This window comes from Lissotriton helveticus, chromosome 8 (assembly GCF_964261635.1).
Source record: "Lissotriton helveticus chromosome 8, aLisHel1.1, whole genome shotgun sequence".
Classification (NCBI taxonomy): Eukaryota; Metazoa; Chordata; class Amphibia; order Caudata; family Salamandridae; genus Lissotriton; species Lissotriton helveticus.
This window is the reverse complement of record NC_136069.1, coordinates 282,337,186-282,357,895: the sequence shown is the minus strand read 5'-3', so window position 1 is coordinate 282,357,895 and position 20,710 is coordinate 282,337,186. Positions and strand designations below refer to the sequence as shown.

The following is a 20,710-nucleotide window of genomic DNA, read 5'->3' as shown; positions in this document are numbered from 1 at the left end:
GCACTCAAAGATTTAATAGGTTACTATTTTAAAGAGCTTAATTGTTTATAGAACGTTTTATGTCCATTTTGATCCTTTAACTCCATTTCTGTTTTTAGGGTGGAGAAATCCACATGTCTGATGAAGCTATTCAAGATATCCTACAGCAGACTGAGTCTGATCCAGCATTTCAAGCACTGTTTGACTTATTTGATTATGGTGAGTTTTTTTTTACATGCCACTTTCATTTTCATAGGGATGTTTGGAAAGGGCAGTCTTTGTGAAGTGTTTATTGTCCTCTTTCAGGTTCTTTTGGTTTATAAATAGCCCCTGAGTCCAGGTGCACCAGTCATGACATTGTGACATAGAGGTAATGGATACCAGCATGATTGCACATCCCTCAGCTCTTTTTGTGCTTTTAGATCAAAGCATTTCATGCATTGTAACCCCACTCTGGGAGGTTGGCATGCTAGAAAATAACATTTTAATTTCTTAGCAGGTTTAGAGCTAAATATCCTCCACGTTTTTGAATCACTTCTTTCATTAGCCTGCGACTCTGGTAAATTTAAAAGTAAACAGTGGCATGGAGCTGAGAAGTATACTAAAGGCCACGCTTTCCTGAACTCTGTCAGGGTTTTTCACTAGTGGAGCTATCTGCTGGGCACAGAGTCCCATTATTTGCCTCATGAAATTGGCAAGAGGTGATTGCTGACTTGGATTGCAGGGTCCTATGGGTTTGGACATTGTGTCAGTTGAAAGAGCACTCGCCTGCGCTGATAAGAAACCAAGATGGCAGGTGCACTTCAAAGGACATTGGCAGGGCCCGAGGACCTCTAGTGAAGGTGTATATTCCAAAGAGCAGAGTTTTTGGGACCCTTTTGATGAATACAGAGACAAGTTAAACGTATTTATCCGGGACCAGCTCTGACTGAGGATTTTGATCGGTGCATTAGGGAGGGAGGCAGATTGGTAGTGGAGGCAAGCCATTTGTGATATGAGCATAGGATTGGCTACAAGGAGAAGGTGACACATCATTCATGGAAGCTGGGCAGTGTTGGACCAACAAGCTGCAGGACACAGTATTTCATCATACCTTACAAGAGGAGGAAAATAATGATGCTACGATTACAAAAAGGTCAGAAGATGATAAGAGCGCTTGATGTAATTGTGAAGAAACCTGAGGTGATCATAAGTTGTTGCCTTGAGTGCACTCCAAGTTGGGAAAGGGTGAATTCTAGAGTCTTAGGAGATCAAAGAACAGTGTTTTCACGTTGGCTGTGAGTGCTCCTCCCCGCTGCATTCTTGAAGTGATGAAAGCCTTTTTTCAGGTCACCTGACACCTCTAGGCCACTTGTAGCCATTGTTAGCGAGGGGAGCCTTCAGACAGCCCTCTAAATTGCCCAGCTCATTTGCTTCCTCTCCAAGTGGCATGACCATGGTGGTGCTGATCAACAGATTCTGGTGTAAACATCTTTGTAGGAAGACTTCACTGTTGAAGCTTCCAGTATGACAATAAGGGAATCGCCTTGTTCTCAGATTGGAGCTCAGAAACACAAGAACGAATGGCGTCACATAGTGATGGTGCAAAAAAGAGTTTTGCGATTTGGCATCTCTGCAACACAGGAATTCAGCCACGATGAGTGTCTAATGGCAACAAGACCTTCCTCCTCATTGAGCTAAATTAACAAGATTTCCCTTTGGATGGTATTAAAAAGAACTCCAAATTAAGTTGATAATTGAGTTTGCCCTAGTGACTGTTTATTATGATGTATTTTCTATTTCCTTATTAACACTCCTATAGGTATTAGTTGAAGTGGGTGATTGGAGATTTTATTTGAACTGTCTTAGTCATTTGGACCTCACCTATAAGATCATCCAACCCTCCCTCCATTGTTTTCTTACATTCTCCATGTCCCCGCCCAGTGGTCGACATGTGGAGAAGTAGCTTTTCATTTTTAGGTATGAGAAAATGTGAAGAATAGGTTGCTAGTCAACAGTAGGGGACTTAGTTTGTTATGGTTTTTATAATTATAGCTGTCCGGCCGTACAGGACTATAGCAATAAAACATTCAATCCTACAAGAAATAGCAGTATATTTTAAATATGTCATAAGTTTTGTGCCGGCCAGTTTTGCTGTATAAACGTTGCATAGCATTACCTATGAGTAAAGATAATCCTTTGATGCATTTGTAAACGAAACTGCTGTACAGTAAGGCATAATCTAGGTGATAACAAAAGCTATTGACTTTCTCAAGTCTATCATGAAGCATATGGTAAACTGATCATATGAGGAGTTGGTACTTAATTCAGTTTCCCCAAATTCTTTGGAATTTTTGGGACGTCTTCTTCCTTCACAGTCTACTTTTCAGCAGCCATGCAAAAGTCCATGTTAGCCTGCCACCTGTCTACGGTTGTATTCCCAAACAGTTTTACGGGGTATCATGGTCTCCTGGTCTACCTTGGATCCTGTTTTATGTCTTCATTGCTTGGATTTTATTTACTTTGTTTGGTTGCCTACACCAAATCAGTTTTAGCTGTACTCTGTGAGCCTTGCGTATGTGTCTACTTTGACAGATGCAAAGTGAGTATTCTAAGCATGTTTTGGGTTGGATTATAAAGTTGTCTGCTTTGATCTTAGGTATAAGTTATAAGACCGTGTTTCCTTGCTGAGCGAGTGGGACATTTTATCAGTTAGTTGAAGTTACTGTTTGCATGTTCACCTCAAAGTCGGCTCCCCATTTGATTACGTTTTTGTCCATCCATAGGTATAAGACCTATATCAGTAGTCCATTTTTAAGTGCAATATTGATTCAAGTATACACTCCATTAGGATTTGTTTTGGCCTGTTAAACCATGGGGGTGGCTGGTTAAAAAAATAAAAAGGTGTTTGCATTAATGGGACTTCTTGCAGATACTCCCTTGAATGACTTGTGCGATATTATCTGAACATCAGTACTAACCGTTTGCTTGGTGTAGAGCAAACCCCCACTAACCCTTCCATAGCCCTATTTACATGTTTTGCTGATGATTTACATTTTTATTAAATCAAGTAATTTATGATAATTCATGCTTTTGTTCCCAACCATGTTTCAGCAATGCCTGTGGTCTGAGATTGTAGCTGTAAATCAATGTTTCTGGGCTGAGGGGGTTTTATGTTTGATATGCAAGTTGATATCAGTTGGGACAGGATGGTTGGGCAGTGTTTTTTTTCTTCTAGATTCCTGTTCTGTAGTGTCTGTTCAGTTAGATTGTCCAGACTCTAATCACTAGGTAGGAGTGGGGGTCTGGGGAGGGGTTTGTTTGTGTGTGGTGATGTGTGGGCCCGCACAAGTGTGTGTATGCATGTGTGTCTCCAAAGTTTTTTTATTTTCTTCTGCTAGTGGTTAACATTATTGGTCTGCGTTTCAGATAGTTTAATCTTTTTAATAGTTTGACGTTTTATTGCTATTTGACCTTTTAGTGTGGAGGGGTATGATTTGATTTAGATTGGGATTCTCTGCCTCCTTTTTTCTGACAATCTGGATGTTAGGTGTGTTTCATGTTTTCCATTTTCTCCTCCTATTTTCAATGTTTCTTAAAACTCTTTCAGGGTTTTGTCACATTCCCGAATAATGGCTATGATGGTTTTATAGTTCTTTATTGTGTATTTGTTATGGTAGTGCATAATCTCCGCAATTCTGAGCCTGCGCTCACTTAAATGTCTGCGTTTCTTGTATCTCTGAAGGATTGCATAAATATTTCTTGACACACCTTGGTGGTTGCTGTGTTTAAGATTAGGTCAGTTAATATTTTCAGATCATGATTCTCTGGCAGGAGCCTGCTAATATCATTCCTGGATTATTATTTAAAAACTGGTTCCTAATCTTTATTGCTGATTTTTAGCATGTTAGTTTCTGCATATTTGATTGAGGCTCTCCCTTTCCCTGTGTCATAGCTTCAGCTGGGAATGGTCAGTATCTTGATTTCCATAAGCTACTTCAGTGTTTTTGTCCTTCACATTCAGCTTTGAAAGTAGTGGGTGTCAGCAGATTAGTTCTCTGATTTTCCCTCTTAGATTGTCCCACTTCATTTTTTCCATCTCTTTCATTAATGTTTAAGTTTCTTTGGTTTGAGAGTGATACATTTGATTCTCCAATACCCCAAAAAGGATTGCACTGACTCCTCTTTAGCATCTATGTTGGTTTAAGACCCACTGCATTCTTTGCAAGGCAATCCACACCAGTGGAAAACAGCTTGTCTTGTAAAGCAACTGTATTTCTGTTCCCTGAATATAATGCCCCAGCTCAAGCCCACAGCCAACTGGTGATCCAGAGGGCTTAGAACGAGCCTTCTAACATGCAATTTTATCTACACCTTTGTGTTCTGGATTGGCCTATTCAGTACCTAAAGCACACTCTGCCTTTTATTGTACTGTACAGGTTGTAGGTATAGGTACCTATATTGTAATTCGGAAAAATACAACCATGAAATTTGAAGACACTCACTTTGGTGATTCCTCTGTAAACTCAAAATGTATCGTTGCAGTATGAATATCTACAGATCACATGCTGTGCACTCTCCTAGTACTGTATGTTGGGCTTGTATTATAACTTGTTTTTCTTCTAAGTTGTTTTAGTTTCGAGATTACATTTAGTTAATAGGCGGCAGCCTCTGAATTCAAATAATGAAACCAGCGATGGGAAAAATGAAAATGGCATGTAGTTAAAAGGGGCACGGCATACAACAAAGTGTGTTTACACATGCATAACACACTATCTAGGAATACCCAAACTAACATTCAGTGTGACGCCCCACATCAACTATCTACCTCCTGTCCCTAATGACGGCACAGACTGGTAGGGGGGAGCTGGATAAAAGGGTGGGAGAGAAGATGAAGCAGCAGGACCGTGTGCTGTGTGAGAAGAGATCCTTCCCAAAGAAACAAAAAACAAGCTGTCTTCACTTTTCAAGCACTGCACTCGAGCTTGTGGCGGCATCCACCTTGTGGGAGCGAGCAGTGGCCATATGCTTGTAATTAACGTGGCCGCGCCGCTGCTTGCTCCCGCAAGGTGGATGCCGCCACAAGCACGAGTGCAGTACCGTTTTACCATTCACAAGGGAATGACCAGCGGAGATAGCCGATCTATAACAGTTAATGGATCTATAGGTGAGACCCCTTTCGAATTGTTCAACCAGAAAGTTTACTACCTCAAAGATAGGTTCTTCCAAGGAATCCAAGTTTCTTTCCACGCACCAAAGTACCCATCTCCTCCATGTGTTGTTGTATCTGTAGTGAGTACTGGGGGCCCAAGACTCTGCGAGGAGTGTGGCAGCCGTTGACGAAAGTAGTGAGATTTGATTGGATCTCCTGACACCCTCCAGACAAGAAGGTTAAAATACCCGTTCAGGATTAGGGGGTGACCTCGTCCATCTACGTCTGTGAAAAGGTAATCTTGGTAAGGAATTAGGAAAGGAGGGTTGCAGGCTAGTTCCAGAGAGGTGGGGAACCAGGCTTGGGAAAGCCAGAAGGGAGTGAACAGAACGAGGCAACATTGGTCTTGTCTCACTTTCTGAAGAACTCTCAGGATCATAGCAAAAGGAGGGAAGGCGTAGGCTTTTATTCCTTTCCAAGATTGGAGAAAGGCATTTACAACTAGAGCACCCGTGTCGGGCATCCAACTGAAGTACTTCTCCAACTGGAAAGTTAGTCTGCTCGCGAAAAGGTCTATTTCAAGGGGAACCCCAAATATTGTTGAGACTCTGGAATAGGGAAACATTGAGTTTCCAGTCGCTGTAATCCAAAAGGAACCTGGAGTTCCAATCCGCGTAGATGTTTGATTTCCCCGGTAGATATTCTGCTCTCAGAGTGATCTTGTGTTCCAGGCAGAACATCCAAAGTTTTTTGGCTAAATTTGAGAGATCCGGAGATTTGGGACCTTCCAGACGATTTATATAGGCAACAGCAGGCATATTGTCCATCTTCAGGACAACTGATCTGCCGTGGAGAGAGTCTCTGAAGCTCATTAAGGCATAAAGACCAGCTGTCAGTTCTAAGAAGTGTATGTGGTAAGAGGACTCCTCTTCCGACCAAATACCGCCCGTATTCTGGTTGTGGAGACAAGCTCCCCAGCCATGGAGGTTCGAATCTGATTCCAAAACAAACTCTGGTATAGAACCAAAAATTGCTTTGCCATTCCAAGCCTCTAGGATCTCTAGCCACCAGGATAGTTCTGATCTGGCTTCTTGATCTAGGGCAGTGTTTCCCAAACTGTGGTCCGCGGACCCCCATGGGTCCGTGACACATTCCCAGGGGGTCCGTAGGCAGCAATTTTAAAAGCACAGAAAAGTTTCTTGTGTAATTAGCAGCTTTCCAGCAACAATAAAAGTGTCAAGATAATGCCAGTGATTAATGTACCTGCTGGAGAGCGAGGCGAGTTTTGTTCAGTGGCAACTTTGGCTTAACTAATGTAGCACAGAGGGTTAATGTGCCTACTGCAAAGAACGTGTAACATGCATAGGTTCGAGGTTACTGCTTTTGTCACAGGAATTATTTTGTTACTGTGCACTTCATAAGTGGCAATCGAAATCTAGCAGGGGGAACTAAAAACTGTAATCAAAGAGCTGCTTGCAAACTGCATGGTTCAAGTTAGTAACTTAGGTTTTTCCCAGTTATTCATTATCCTGATGCTGCTAAAAAGATTTATTTGGGCGGAAATACATTTTTAATGTTACTAGCCTCTGTGTTATGTTCTGAATCCTGAGTTTGTGCTTTTCTAGACCAAGCACTCTTTAAAAATGCCTGCCAGTATGAATGACATGTGAACCTTGTAGTCCCCTTTACCTTATGTAACATTTTATATACACACTGATTTACATGTATGATTCAATGTCTCTATATGTGTGTGATGTAAAGTGCTCTGACATCCTACAATGGTATGAGAGATGCTATAAAACAAATGACATACATGTGACAGAGGGGCTGTTCCTTCAATATAAAATACTAAGGGCCAGATGTACGATCCGTTTTTATATGCGCGAATGGGTTCGTGAACCCATTTGCGAATGCAAAAACCTATTGGGCCATGTACATAGCCTATTTAAATAGGTTCCCCAGGGGACCCCTGGGGACCCCTTCCCCTTTGCAAATGCATGCAAAATTATTTTTAAGGGCAGGCAGAGGTCCCAGGGACCTTAAAAAACCTTAAAACGTTTCATTTTCTTTTTTTTTTTTAAATGCATGCTAAACGGGCTGCATTTTTTTAAAAACTGCTTTATTTAAAAGCAGTACCAGACATGGTGGCCTGCTGAGCCCAGCAGGCCACCATCCCTGAGAGGGCGGGCATTTCCAATGGGCTCGCAAATTGCGAGAGGCTCATTAATATTAATGAGCCCCGCAATTTGCGACCCCCATTGGTAATCCCAAACAGTGTTAAACACACTGTTGTACATTTCATTTAGCGACTCACAATTTGCCACGTGCATTGTGTCGCCATTTGCGAGGCGCTAAATGAAATGGTCGTACATCTGGCCCCAAAATCCTTAGTACTTTGAGTATTTGTTTTGTGTGGACACGTGTGTTTTTTTTTTTAATTACTGTTTTAATATTTGAAATTTAACTCATACAAATTGCTCAGGAGTCAAAAGTTTGGGAACCACTGATCTAGGGTAATGAGCTCTTCGTACCAAAATCCAGATCTCAGAGCTCTCGCTTTTACTCTTTGAAGAGCTTGATAATTTAGGGGACCTGGGAAGATAGCTTGAATAGAGGAGGACAAAAGAGCGAGTAACCTCGCTAGTTCCCTTAGGGAAAGATTTTCTCATTTCAGGACATGTCTTAGCTCCTTCCTGATCTTGGTAATTTTCTTTGAAGGTAGAAGAAGGAGTCACTTTGTTGTATCCACCAAGAAACCTAGGAATTCCATAGTTTTGGAGGGTAAAAGTATCGATTTTTCGTTGTTTATTATAAATCCTAGACTTTCTAACAGATCCATTACACTCTTTAGATCTAGGAGTATCTGAGAATGGTCTTTCGACAATATAAGGATGTCGTATAGATAGACAATTAGACAAATGCCTCTTTCTTAGGGAAGAGGCAACAGTTCTCATAACTTTGGTTAAACACCTTGGGGCAGACAACAGCCCTAATGGTAGGGTTTGAAACTGATAAAGGTGGTTCTTCCACAAGAACTGAAGGAAAGGTTGGTGAATCTTGGCCATTGGAATTGTAAAATAGGCATCTTTTAAGTCTAGTTTTACTAGCCAATCTCCTTCTTGAAGTAGATCCCTCAAGAGATGGATACCTTCCATCTTGAAGTGCCTGTAGACTAGGTATTTGTTTAGAGTACTTATAAATCTCATTGCTTCCAAAGGAACTTCCAATCATAGCTCCTTTCTGGAGCATAAACGAAATCTCCTCTTCTACAATGTTGTGATATTCTATATTGAGAGGTATATCCTTTGGAAAGAAGGTTTGAGTATAGATTTCTTTCAAATCTATCTTGAAACCCATGACAGTGTCTAGAACCCAAGGATCCCGAGTAATTAATTCACAGTTCTGAAAAAAGAACCTGAGACGCCCTCCCACCTTTTGGGGGGAAAGAAGGGATAGGGAAAGGGGTAAGAATGCTCACTTTGTGCGCCAAAATGAAGCGCGAACATTAGGATTCGGTCAAAGTGTGTGTAATAGAAGCACGAGGATTGAGGTTAGTGAATGCAATGGAGAGGCAATACAGTATTACGGTTTTAGCTTGCAAGAGTTGGGAAGAAGTTAATCTCCGAAAATTGGAGATCAGTAGGGAGGCAGGGTGCCAAGGCTTGGGGAAAAAAGCACATATTAGCCAAGTAAGGGCAACACAGTTAAGCAGAGGAGGCATATTGTAAATATAATCAGCATTAAAGTGTCTTACAAAAGATAAACTAGGAACAAAGACAAATGAATAAAGGAGTAAAAAGGTTCATCTTATCAGCTCGGAGCCGCATCTAAAAGAGGCAGATTGTTGTTGGCTCATGCCTATTATATGTTACTGGTGTTCTGGAACCTTTGCTTTATGATGTATGCGACTGCTTGGAGACTGCATTAAAAGTGTTATGCATAATGTAGCCTCCGTTCTTGTAATGAAATCCAGCAGCAGTCAGTTATAAAGCTGCTACTTAAAGTTCCTTCCTGACATTTACTAAACACTTTTATGTGGACATTTACACCTGGCAAGAAGCTTTCAAATCGTATGTAAAATATTATTTCATACGTCTTCCACTTCTGCTTGCAAGTCAGCACATTAGGGGTTTATGTATTGACACTCAGTTTGTGCACAGCTTGTGTTCTACAGGTAAACATTGCAAACAGAAACTTTACTTATCTGTAACTATGTTTGCAGCCTGTAGTGCTGTAGATTCGCATGCACCCCACCCATCTGTCATTAAGTGAGCACATACAAATACGTGTAAGAAGTATACCTACAACTTACAGGTTTGCCAGTACACAAACATCATAATGCTTCACTTTATACACACTCATATACTTACTCATGTGGCCAAACCCCAATCTAAAATGCAGTCTATTCTGATGCATCATGGGTTTCTGGAGATGAACTACAAGTCACCTTGAATCCAAATCTCCTTGTTTGAAAAATAACTTGTAATGTTTAGAACCCACTACTAGAGAGCAAAAGTATGCAGAGCGTCTGACTCAACATTCACAGGCCACACACCGATTGTTACATTAAGTAACTTTTTTGTTCTCTTTTAAATCTCTAACCCTTTTCCTGCTTACAGTACTTTGCTTCTTGCAAGGCAGATGGCCGTATTTACACAATTGATGACTGTTCACAAAGTTTTCTGTTCACACTTCCAGAAAGTATGGGTCCCTTTCCGTCAGTAGCCATTTTGAAATGCTCCCCACATCTTCCGAACTCTGTACTAATATGACCTCACTCAATACTTCATTTAGTGAGACAATCTTACAGTTCCTGCGATGTCCATTTTGTGCATGCAGTAAACTATCAAGGAAACCGAGTTCTTTGATAGTCTAACAGCCTGTAAGCAGTCCAAGCAGCAGAAGGAAATTCTTTATCTCTCTTTTTGAAATTATTTTTTTGAAAATGTTATTTTCTGTTGTGTTATTGCTTGTTGGGTCTGATTACTTTTGTTCATTATGGTTTCTGGAATTAAGGAGCCTACAGAGAGGAATCCTTCTTTGCCTGTGTGCATCTCCAATGGCCCTCACATAAATTGTATGCTTTGGAGTTATTGTGGGCACTTCATTAATGGTAACTGATGCACCGAACAAGCTGGTGTCAAACGTTTTTGTTGCTTTATTTGCCTTCATATAGGTAAAAACAAGGACGACAAAAAAACAACTGAAGAGCCTTGTACTCACCCTGAAGATATAGTTTATGATAGTACTTTGGCGGAAGATTGTCCAGACTCTGTGAAAACGTCCTTGCCTCTACAAAGTGGTATGAGCTGCACATTTTGAGCAAGTAGTTCAAAATACAACCTAACTGATATTAATTATTTTGTTAAAGATTTTAAAACATATCTTTGTGCTTTAACAACCTCAGAATGCTTATATTTAATGTATGACTTTTGTTTTAATTAATGATTTTGATTAATTTAATTGAAGTAACCTATCAAGCATTGTTATGTCATGCGTATTTAATTAGAAAGCTCACTATCACCTGTGAGGGTATGATGGTGCTTGAAACATTTGTAGATAAAAAGAAAATTGAATATATAGAATTGGTTTCTAAAATTACACTCCATATATATTTCCATTCCACATATTGAGTGGGATATTGTGACCTTAACTAATCTAAACACATATATGTCCTACCATAAATGTAATTTGTTGTGCCTAAGATGTGACATCTCCCCTGCCCACTTTGTCCATGTGACCTGGGACTGCCCCAGTATTTGCTCCTAGTGGAGCATAGTGCTGGACACTCTGCGGAGAGCAACACAGCTCTCAATTGAGTCCTCAATTAAACAATGTCTCCTGGGGGTACTCCCGACCCCCAAGGCCACAACTCGTATGTAGCATGAATTCGCTATGCTCAGGCTGGTATTGGCGAAAAGCTGCTACATCCCCCCTCCTGGAGAAATGGAGGGCGGATTTATGCGAGTAGCAGAAGAACGGTGGCTCCGGACGGTTCGCACAGAATGCAGACCGAAACTTTGGGTATTATGTTGGAGAGCGCGCAGGGGACAAATCACCATGACAGGACCAACACTGACCACCTGGGGGACGATGCCGGGACATCCACACTGCGCAGATGTCCAGTACTGTCCCCCCTACCTCTGCCCCCTTATAGTCACATAGTGATAATAAATACCAGGCTCCGACCCATGCTGCGGTAGCACCCATGGGCCACATACACTCATATGTCCATGTCCAGCAGACTCATATACCAATGTCTGGTTGACCCTGCAGATGAGCAAGGCACCTATTGCTGGTCCATCTTTGGTGTGTGCCTCCCCAGCCCCCCACCAAGATACACCCCAACGGGGTATGGGAATCAGAAGTATGGGACGTTGCACCACGTAAAAAACCGTGCTTAAATATCAAATAAGGACACGCAAATACAACTTATGGGAGAACGCGTATACCGCCAAATGCTGTCAATAGCAATAATACGTTTGTACGTTTAGAAAATAAGTACAACTATAAGTAGTAATGTGTTCATGCAATTGCAAATGGACCACCTTAGGGGCAGGACATAAAGGGTCCTAGAATGTTTCACCCGCAATATAGCCGGGATTACAATGTAAGATTACCTCCTGTATGGCACCTCCTAAAGGATGCGCTCTATGATCTGGGAACTGTACCAAGATGCTCTCTTGCCCGGGCAACAGTATATCACACGGATGTTTATAATTTAATGTCTGTACATTGATTTTGATCCGCATGCTAATAAAATATATATATATATATATATATATATATATATATATATATATATATATATTTAAAACAATTTGTAAAATAAATGTCATTTGTTAATGCATCAAATTAAGTGCCTTTGTTTCTTTATCACACAGTTAGTGGAAAGGATCTCACAGATGCTACCAGGAATTCTTCCACTCCAAATGAAGTTGCAGTAAACAATATTAGTGTGGATAACACTCCTGCAGGCACTTCTGAGAATTCTTTGGACAAAGATGGTAAGAACTAAGTATTTTACAAAGCACGACCCAGGACAATGTACCTGACGTTCTAAAATGTAATATATATTGTGACAGTGAGTGTGAGAAAGTGCCTCTATTGACATGAGTCCCCCACTTTTTGCCTAGACATTGATGTGGTTTCAATTGTAGTGCACATTGTCCCTTCCAATCAGGTCCCCTGTGGTTGTGCTTCTTGCCTAAAAACGATTCCCCAATTGGCCCTTCAGGCACCTGTAAGTCCCTAGTAAAAGGCACCTGGGTACCAAAAGCACGGGGACTGAAGAGGGTCCCCTAGGAACCCCTCCTTAGGCCATGCAGACTGCCACTGCAGCATGCATGGCCTGGTGTAGACAAAATGACAATGTTGACATGGCACACTACCTGTGTTCCATGCCAGAAAGCACCGCCTAAGTTATAGGTAAGCCACTCCTCCAGCAGGCCTTTCCAGTCCTAAGGCAGGGTGCACTTAATAGTGTAAGTGTCAGTGAAGCTATAGATAGTATATGGGCTGGAAACCCGACAACTCCAGTTCCACAGCACCATGATGGATTCACTGAACACAAGAGTTTGGTACCAAACTACTCCTCGTAATAAACCCACACTGATGCCAGTGTCTGATTTATTGTAACATGTACTCATAGGGCACCTCAGAGGTGCCACCAGAAAATCTACCAACCCTGGTGTGGTCACTGACTGGCTTTAGGCAGTCTGCCATGCACAGAACGGTTTCTGGACACCTGGGTGGAGAGCCTCTACTCTCTGGAAGCAGAAGCAATGCATATCCTGGACAGAGGTGTCACACCTCATCCTCCAGAATGTGCCAGTGGTCGAAGGGGAAGCATCAAAGGCCGACTGCCTTGTAATATGACCTACAGCCTCTGCTGCTAGCAGCAGATTGCAGTCCTTGGTTTACACCCTCACTTTGGGTAGGAAAACCGACAGGAAAGCTTAGAAATGCTACAAGGTCTGCCCAGCTTTGCCAACTCCACCCCTCAGATGGAGGAGGCGAAGATGAGCACACTTTTGAGGCCCCTTCATCTTGAAGATGAGGGGACTCCTCAAATCAGAGCTAGGTCAATGCCCCCTCCCACAGTAGGATGGCATAATAGTGGGTGTAGTCACCCCACGTAAGTTGCCCATTGTCCCTAACTACTACTCGCCTATAATGCCCCCTACATTTAGTATCTATGTGGCTCCCCCAGACCTGGAAACTACTCCTGCTGACATAAGAAGGACTAAGAGGACGCCATGCAGATAAGACTGTTGACGCCCACTGACTTGTACTGTGCACTACCGGCCTGGCTGCAGCTTCAAATACCCTGTGAAAAAACGATACCTTTCCTGCAGCCAGCGACCCCCACAACCACTGGGAGGACTGCTTACCTTTGAAGGTGCACATTTCTTTACTCAACTATGCACTTTACAGCAAACTGTGTGCTTCATAAATCCAAAATGGTAGATGCAAGCCTTACTGAAATTCACCGTCTTCTGTCTAAACTGTTTCTTAAAACCAGACCACTTTTTCTGCACACTAATCTCATATTTTCACAGTTTTTGGTGGTGGCTTCGCGTTTTGACGCGGAAAAGTCTTCTGATGAAAACTGATGCCGGCGCGCCAGGGTGGGGCATATATGGCTCTGCTGACGTCACGTCCATTGATGACGTGGCGCCGTCCCCGGCATGCAGAGGTGCTGCTTCCGGGTCCAGTCTGACGCCCGGGGATATTCTAAGTTAAGGAATCTGCGGCTAGACTATGTCTCTACCAGATACATCGTTACCAAAGGTAAATAACTTGTTCGACGAGGCAATAGACTGTGGCGCTAGGCAGAGGCTGCAGGGAGCCGTGCACAACCCATGGAGGTCAGGGCTACTCCAAGACCAAGGACAACACAGGTGGCACACCATCAGAGGATGCTTCCACGCCGAAGAGTGCTCAAGAGAAGTTGAGGGACACGAAGACAAACGAGAAGTTAACTTTGATGTTGAAGAGGTAGTTGATGCAGAACATTATTACAAAACAACAGGCCCTTTAAGTCAAAAGCAAGAAAGGCAGACCCAAGGCCCAAATGGCCGATATGCAAAAGAAGTATTTTTACAAATCCTTGAAGGTGCTTCGAATACGATCGAAACCACAGGAGTGCAGAGGGGTCGAGGATGATCAAGGAGAACTCTGAATACCTTCGACTCTAGAACTACACAACAAGAAGCAGGATTTCCTCTATACAGATGAAGGTCTTTGACAAAGACAAAAGTGCATAAGAAGAGGCATGGGAGGATTTCAAACCTGACTCATCAGAGGAGGCTGTGTAGTATTACACTTCAAGGCCCTCACTACCAGATGATCTTCAGTCTACAACTCCCTGATAGAGCAAACAGTGGACATGTATGAAGTCCCGCTTGAGGAGGAGGAGACGACTCTTGCTTTCTCCTGCAAACTCACATGCCGAGCCTCAAGAAAAAACAGTTTCTCCCACAGCTGACAAGCATCTTGGACCAAACAGAGGAGGCCTTTTGAGAGTCCCCTTTCTTGAAAGTGGTCACATCTTGTGTTGAGTAAAGGTACAATCAGTCTACACAGTAACCACTGTTTATCAGGGGCCATGTAGTGGCTAACTCCATAATTGTCGAGACGGGGAGGGAACAACCATATATCCACTGGTCAACTCCTGAACTGAGAGATTAAGAAAGTGGAGGTGGGTGACACAAAAATTGGAGAAGCCAGGCTGCAATCCAGTGGAGAATTGTGAATTCCAGTACCCTCTTCAACCGCTATTGCAATCAATTATGAGAGGAGATTGAAGACATAATGCAGTGTCTCCCAGAGCAATATCATGAGAGCAAAAGCGGTCATACAATAGGGCAAGATGCTCACAAGCACCTATGCCACAATGGCAATACTCCTCCGCACCACTATAGCTTTTTTGCGAATAACATGAGAAAGCGGTCAAACCCAAAGAGGTTCGAGGTCCGCTGCCTAGTCACTCATTCACCTTCCTTCCCCCCATGAGACACTAGTGGAAGAAAGACCGGGGTAGGTGGATCACGGAATGGGAGTCAATCAACTCAGAACGATGGGTACCAAATATCATACGACACAGATATTACATCAAACGAATAAAAAGGGGGAAAAGGGCACAGGGGAAGAAAATGAACTCGTCTTCAACAAGAAGCCAAAGAGCTCTTTCAAAACAAGCTACAGAGAAAGTACTGAAAGATAAGATCATCAAGGTCTTGTAGTCTGAATACTTGGTGCCAAAGCCAGATCAGACTATAAGACCAATACTGGAGTTGCAATTAGTAAACAAATATATAAAGAAATGATGCTTCAAGATGACCACACTTCAGGAGGTCACCCCCCTATTGAAAAGAGGCCACTACATGGCCACGCTGGGTTTCATAGAAATCTACCTACACATGAAACACCAACATAAGTAATTCCTCGAAATCTAATCGAAGCCGGGGACTGCAGAGGCGGCAACGGGCAGCTGTGGCGAAAGGAAGAAGTGGGGTCTTGGAGACAGCGGAGAAGTGCCCCAAGGACTGACCGCCGGCGGACCGGAGAGCGCTGTCGGGCAACTTGCTGCGGTGAGGCCTGAGAACACCGCGGAGAGGCGGAGAAATCTGCTCAGGTGACGGCACACCAGTGGGGGCTGCTCTAACCAAGGATAGCGCACTGTGGCAACGGAAACTGAGAGCCTGGTAGCCCCCTCGCGGCTGCGGAAGAGGCCGCGGCTTGAGGGAGAGAAGTGACTGAGCTGATGGGGCCTCAGGCGCTGTGCAGTAGCCCCGAAGCGAGCGGCGGGCAGAGCTACCCTAGAGGCAGCGAGGAGGTGCTCCGACTACTGGCAGCCGATGAGGCGATGAACAAGGCCGGGCAGTTCACTACGGGTCACTGGAAGGGACCGTGCATAACGCAGCGTAGCAGAACGGTCTGCTGCAGGAACGACATACCAGCTGATGTCGCTCACAACTGGGCGGGCACCCCTGGGGGCATCATTGATGAATGCTGGGCAACTTCGAACAGCTGATACCACAGGTCGAGGGGCACGAGTGGCAGAAGCGCCCACACGGATAGAGACCTCCAGAGGAATATACCTGCACCGGGCATAGCGGAGATCTGAGAGAGCAAGGCCTGAGGCGTGGGTATTAGGCATACCTTAGCAGACATTGTGCAGCGGGCACAACCACCAGAGGCTGGGAGGCGGCCTGAGGGAAGACTGAAGGAAGCAACCCTAGAATCATACGAAGCCTGAGGTGAAGAGTGTTGGGGTGACAGGTGCCAAGAGAAGACAGCGCAGGGGGGCACAAGGGTGGTAGCCATTGAAGAGCAGCCGATCGCATGGACCAGGAACCCGACGCGCAATAAGCCCGACCCAGCCAGCTGTAGTGGGATGCGGGCTCGCACTGGGCGCCGCACCAAAGGGCAGCTAGGGGAGCAGCCAGTTGTGACACAGAGTGGCCATCGGAGCCGTTAGAGAACCACTTGCATTTGCTGGCCCTCTTAAAGCTGAGAGAGCAGAGACCCATCATGAGAGATGGGGAAAGTACCCAAGCGGAAAGGATGTAGCGCCCTCAACATGGGGGGAACCGGAATCCAGACGGACGACGAAAGCATGGAGTTGGGAAAAGATGCTGCTACCATGCGGCCCACCTTGACATATTTCATGCAGGCCATTACAGCCTCCAGGGAGGCATTGGAGGTGAAAATAGATGCAATAGGAACATATCTAAGCCTATTGAAAGATGATCACCACAAACTAAAAAAGAGAGTGGCAACCACCGAAAAAACACTACATGATCTCCCTGAGACAGTGGTCACCTTACAAAAATCACTAAGCGAGGTGGAGACCAAGATTAAAGTTCTTGAAGCAAGAGCTGAGGACAGTGAGGGTAGATCTCATAGAAATAATCTACGCATAGTGGAATGTCCTGAAACAGCAGAAGGCATGGACGGACATGGTACGATTTCTGGAGGGGTGGATTAAAGCCGAAGTAGCCCCGGAGGGCCCCTCCCCTTTTTATGCATGGGAAAGAGCTCACAGGGTCCCAGCCAAACTGCCCAGACCTGGGGCCCCTCCTCGTCCTAGTGGGGCTGCTCCTGCATTTTAGAGATCGGAATCATGTGCTATACCAAGCCTGTCAAAAGCAGGACCTGCAGATGGACAACAGCAAAATCATGATATTCCCAGACGTTACCAGGGAGGTGCAACGTCAAAGAGCCTCGTTCCTAGCTCTCAAAAATAAAGTACGGCAACAACAGATTCCTTATGTGATATTGTTTCCAGCAAGATTATGAGTGGCTGATAGTGCAGGTGTGCATTTTTTTACTACACTGCAAGAAGCATGGGAGTGGTTGGACTCTAGACAAGGCCATGAAAGGCGTAATTCCTCACCAGCTCTGATACAGAAGCACGCAGAAAAGAGCAAGAGTATGACTTGGGCGACGTTCTCCAAGGAGGTCAGATCCGAAAGGCGCAAAGCACTGCAAGCGGTTGCGGAACTTGGCCAGGGTGGCTCCAGTCCTAGGTCAAGCAAGAGTGGTCAGGAAGCGGACAGATCAGATGGGTCGTTGGCGGCCAGCTCTAACGAAGATTCAGACACTGAATTGCCGGAGGTCACAACCCAGACGACGGATGACATAGCGTGATGGGGGCAAGCCGAGAAGAAGAAGCAGTTATGCATCACGATGCCAGATTGGCCTGTGACTGAGAGAGTGAGCGCTGAGGTCATAACTCCTACTGGCCAGACAGAAAAAATACAGCATATGAACTAGGGCTGATGATCAAGTCAAGACACGGGGGATATGGCCTGCTGGAGCTCCGGGCCTGTAGGGTAAGCTACATAGCCCCACAACCCCCAGAGGACTTTTTAGTAATTTAGTTTGCGTTTGGATGGGAACTAGTTTGCTTGTACCTGTCCTGAGGAATGAAGTTGGGTTTCTTGTTTAATTCAGGGGTTGTTTTTAGGGGCCAGATGTTTCCAAACTGAGATAGCTACTGGGGAGGAGACAAGACCAGCACCGTGGTACTCCCCATAGATCTTAAATGCATATCTTGGAATGTGGTGGGGTAGCACACTACGTTGCGTACTTGGTTGTGTACTTAGTGAGGAGAGGAGTGCAAATCGCGCTGCTGCAGGAGACACCCCCAATGGCAAAAGAAGGAGCCGCACTCCAGCGTAGATGGAGGGGCCAGGTGTTCTACACAAACTACTCAGCCTTCGCCAGGGGAGTCCTAATTTGGGTGCGGACGGGAGTACCTTTCCAGTTCAAGGGACAAATAATCGACCCTGAGGGGAGGTATGTCATATTGTCAGGCCGATTGGATGGAAGAGATGTAACACTGGCAGCCTTTATGGTCCTAACACAGAGCAAGCCTTGTTCCTGACTCAGCTCTGCAGAATGCTGGCTCTAGTGGTGACGGGATCATTAATACTAGGGGGGGACTTTAATTGTATCACAGATGTGGGGTTGGATCGTTCCCACCCTCCTCTCCCTGGCGCTCCCATACATAAGCTAGCACAGGTGCGACAACACTGGCAGCAGCGATGGGGGTTAGTGGATACCTGGATGGCGCAACACCCTGGGGACAGAGAATATTCCTTTCTCTCAGCACTGCATGAGCCACATGTCCGACTAGATTCCATACTGTTCTCGAATGTGTACAGACCAGCCAATATCTTGCCAGAACAATTTCGAACCATAACCCATTATTACTGGGACTAATTTGGTCCAGTGAGTGACCTAAAATCCCGACCTGGCGCCTGAGACCTAAAGCGTTGTAGGACCAGGTCTTTCAAATGACAGTGGGCACCGCTATCAGACAATATATTGTAGACAATACAGGCACAGCGGCAAACAAACTAATAGAGTGGGAAGCCTTTAAATTAGTTATACGAGGACGTTGTATCTCAGAGATGGTGAGAGTACAGAAGGTGCCTCTGCAGGACACACTGGTGGCTGAGCCAAAACTTCGAGACCTACAGACGTAAAGGCCAGAAAGGAGAGAAAAGCAGGAGGAGCGCCTGACAGCAAGCAGTAGCCAAACCGGTGGAGAGGTTACGTTGCTTTGACTACAAAAATGATATGATCTGGGCTCACTCTGAAAGGGACAAATCTGGGGCCCTACTGGCCTGGTTGGCTAACAAGTCTAGGAGAGGCTCGGTCGTACTAGGGCTAAAAGGGCAGGTGGGAGAGATTCGCCACTGACAACAGGATGTTAATGGATTATTACACAGCCTTGTATAAGAGTAGACTGTCTCCGGCGAATGAGGAACTTGACATCTTTATAAGCAACATAGAGCTACCTGTAGTGTCAGAGGAAATAGCAGAGTCCCTGGGAAGAGACATAGAGTTGAGCGATGTGAGGGGGGCCATCAAGAACATGGCCAGGAATAAGATGCCAGGGATCGACGGACTCCCGGTAGAATTCTACTCCACATATGTTGAATTACTAGCTCCCAGACTGGTAGAACTATATAACCAGGTGAAACAGGAGGGAAAACTACCTAGCTCAACGAGAGAACCGGTAATCATCCCGTTGCTGAAACCAGGGAAGCAAGCATGGGACAAGGCAGCATACAGCCCACTCTCTAAGCTAACTTGCATTATAAAATTCTGAGCCGCATTCTGGCCACTCGCCTCCTCCCGCATATGACAACACTGATACACCAAGACCAAGCAGGCTTTATCCCCACCAGAAACACAGTATTAAATGTCAGACGACTACTGCCTGTACTTGAGGCTAATTCCTGTTACAGGAATGAAGTGACCATCTTTGCAGTAGATATTGAAAAGGCATTTGATAGTCTTCAATGGACTTATCCATTTCAAGTGGTAAGAAAATTCGGCCTGGGGCCTGAGTTCACTGAGTGGACGGCACTGCTCTATAAGGTTTCCACTGCCCGGGTTACGATGGGCAGACTAATCTCTGAGGCCTGCAGAATAGAAAGGGGAATAAGACCGGGATGTCCGCTTTCACCCCTGCTGTTTGTCTTGGCTATTGAGCCGCTGGTGGCCAGGGTTAGAACAGGCCAGTATTTCCGGTGACTAGAAGTGACCGGGCAAACATGGACAATTTACTGCTGTTTCTGGCCGATGCGGGGGGGAAGCGCTTCGGGGGGCTAAGGAGCTCCTAAACAGACTAGGGAGGGTGGCGGGCCTTAGAGTGAACTGAGCAAAATCGTGCCTCTTCCCTGCCAGAGCAGACAGGTTGGGACCACAGGAGACAGAGGGTGTCCAGTGGGAAAACCGATGCTTAACGGACCCGGGAACTCTGATATACCACACCCAATGGGACATATTTGAAGGTAATGTAGGGAGAGCCTTGAGAGGAGCCAAGGGTAGCTTTGACTTTTGGGGGACCCTTCCTCTGTCAATGGCTGGCAGTCACCCTTCTGAAGGTGGCAACTCTACCAAGGCCTTTTATATTATTTTGGAGCACTACCAGTTTGGATCCTGGCGCGAATGTTCAGCCAACTGAAAGCACTGGTGACAACGTTCATATGGGGAACCAGTAGGCAGAGAGTAGCACTCACCACTCTTATGAGCCCAAGAGCAGAAGGAGAATTGTCTGTGCCCGATTGTGAGTAC

General features: G+C 44.8%; 1 protein-coding gene across 2 annotated transcripts in view; it reads left to right on the top strand.

Annotated features, from left to right (window-relative positions):
* Window positions 1–20,710, top strand: part of NPAT (nuclear protein, coactivator of histone transcription) — a 358,220-nt gene that overhangs the window by 138,985 nt on the left and 198,525 nt on the right. For both annotated transcript variants that reach the window (XM_078657048.1, XM_078657050.1), the window contains exons 11-13: window positions 99–198; window positions 10,287–10,412; window positions 11,995–12,117. In XM_078657048.1, the coding sequence (XP_078513174.1) occupies window positions 99–198; window positions 10,287–10,412; window positions 11,995–12,117 (349 nt within the window). The remainder of the gene's footprint in view (window positions 1–98; window positions 199–10,286; window positions 10,413–11,994; window positions 12,118–20,710) is intronic.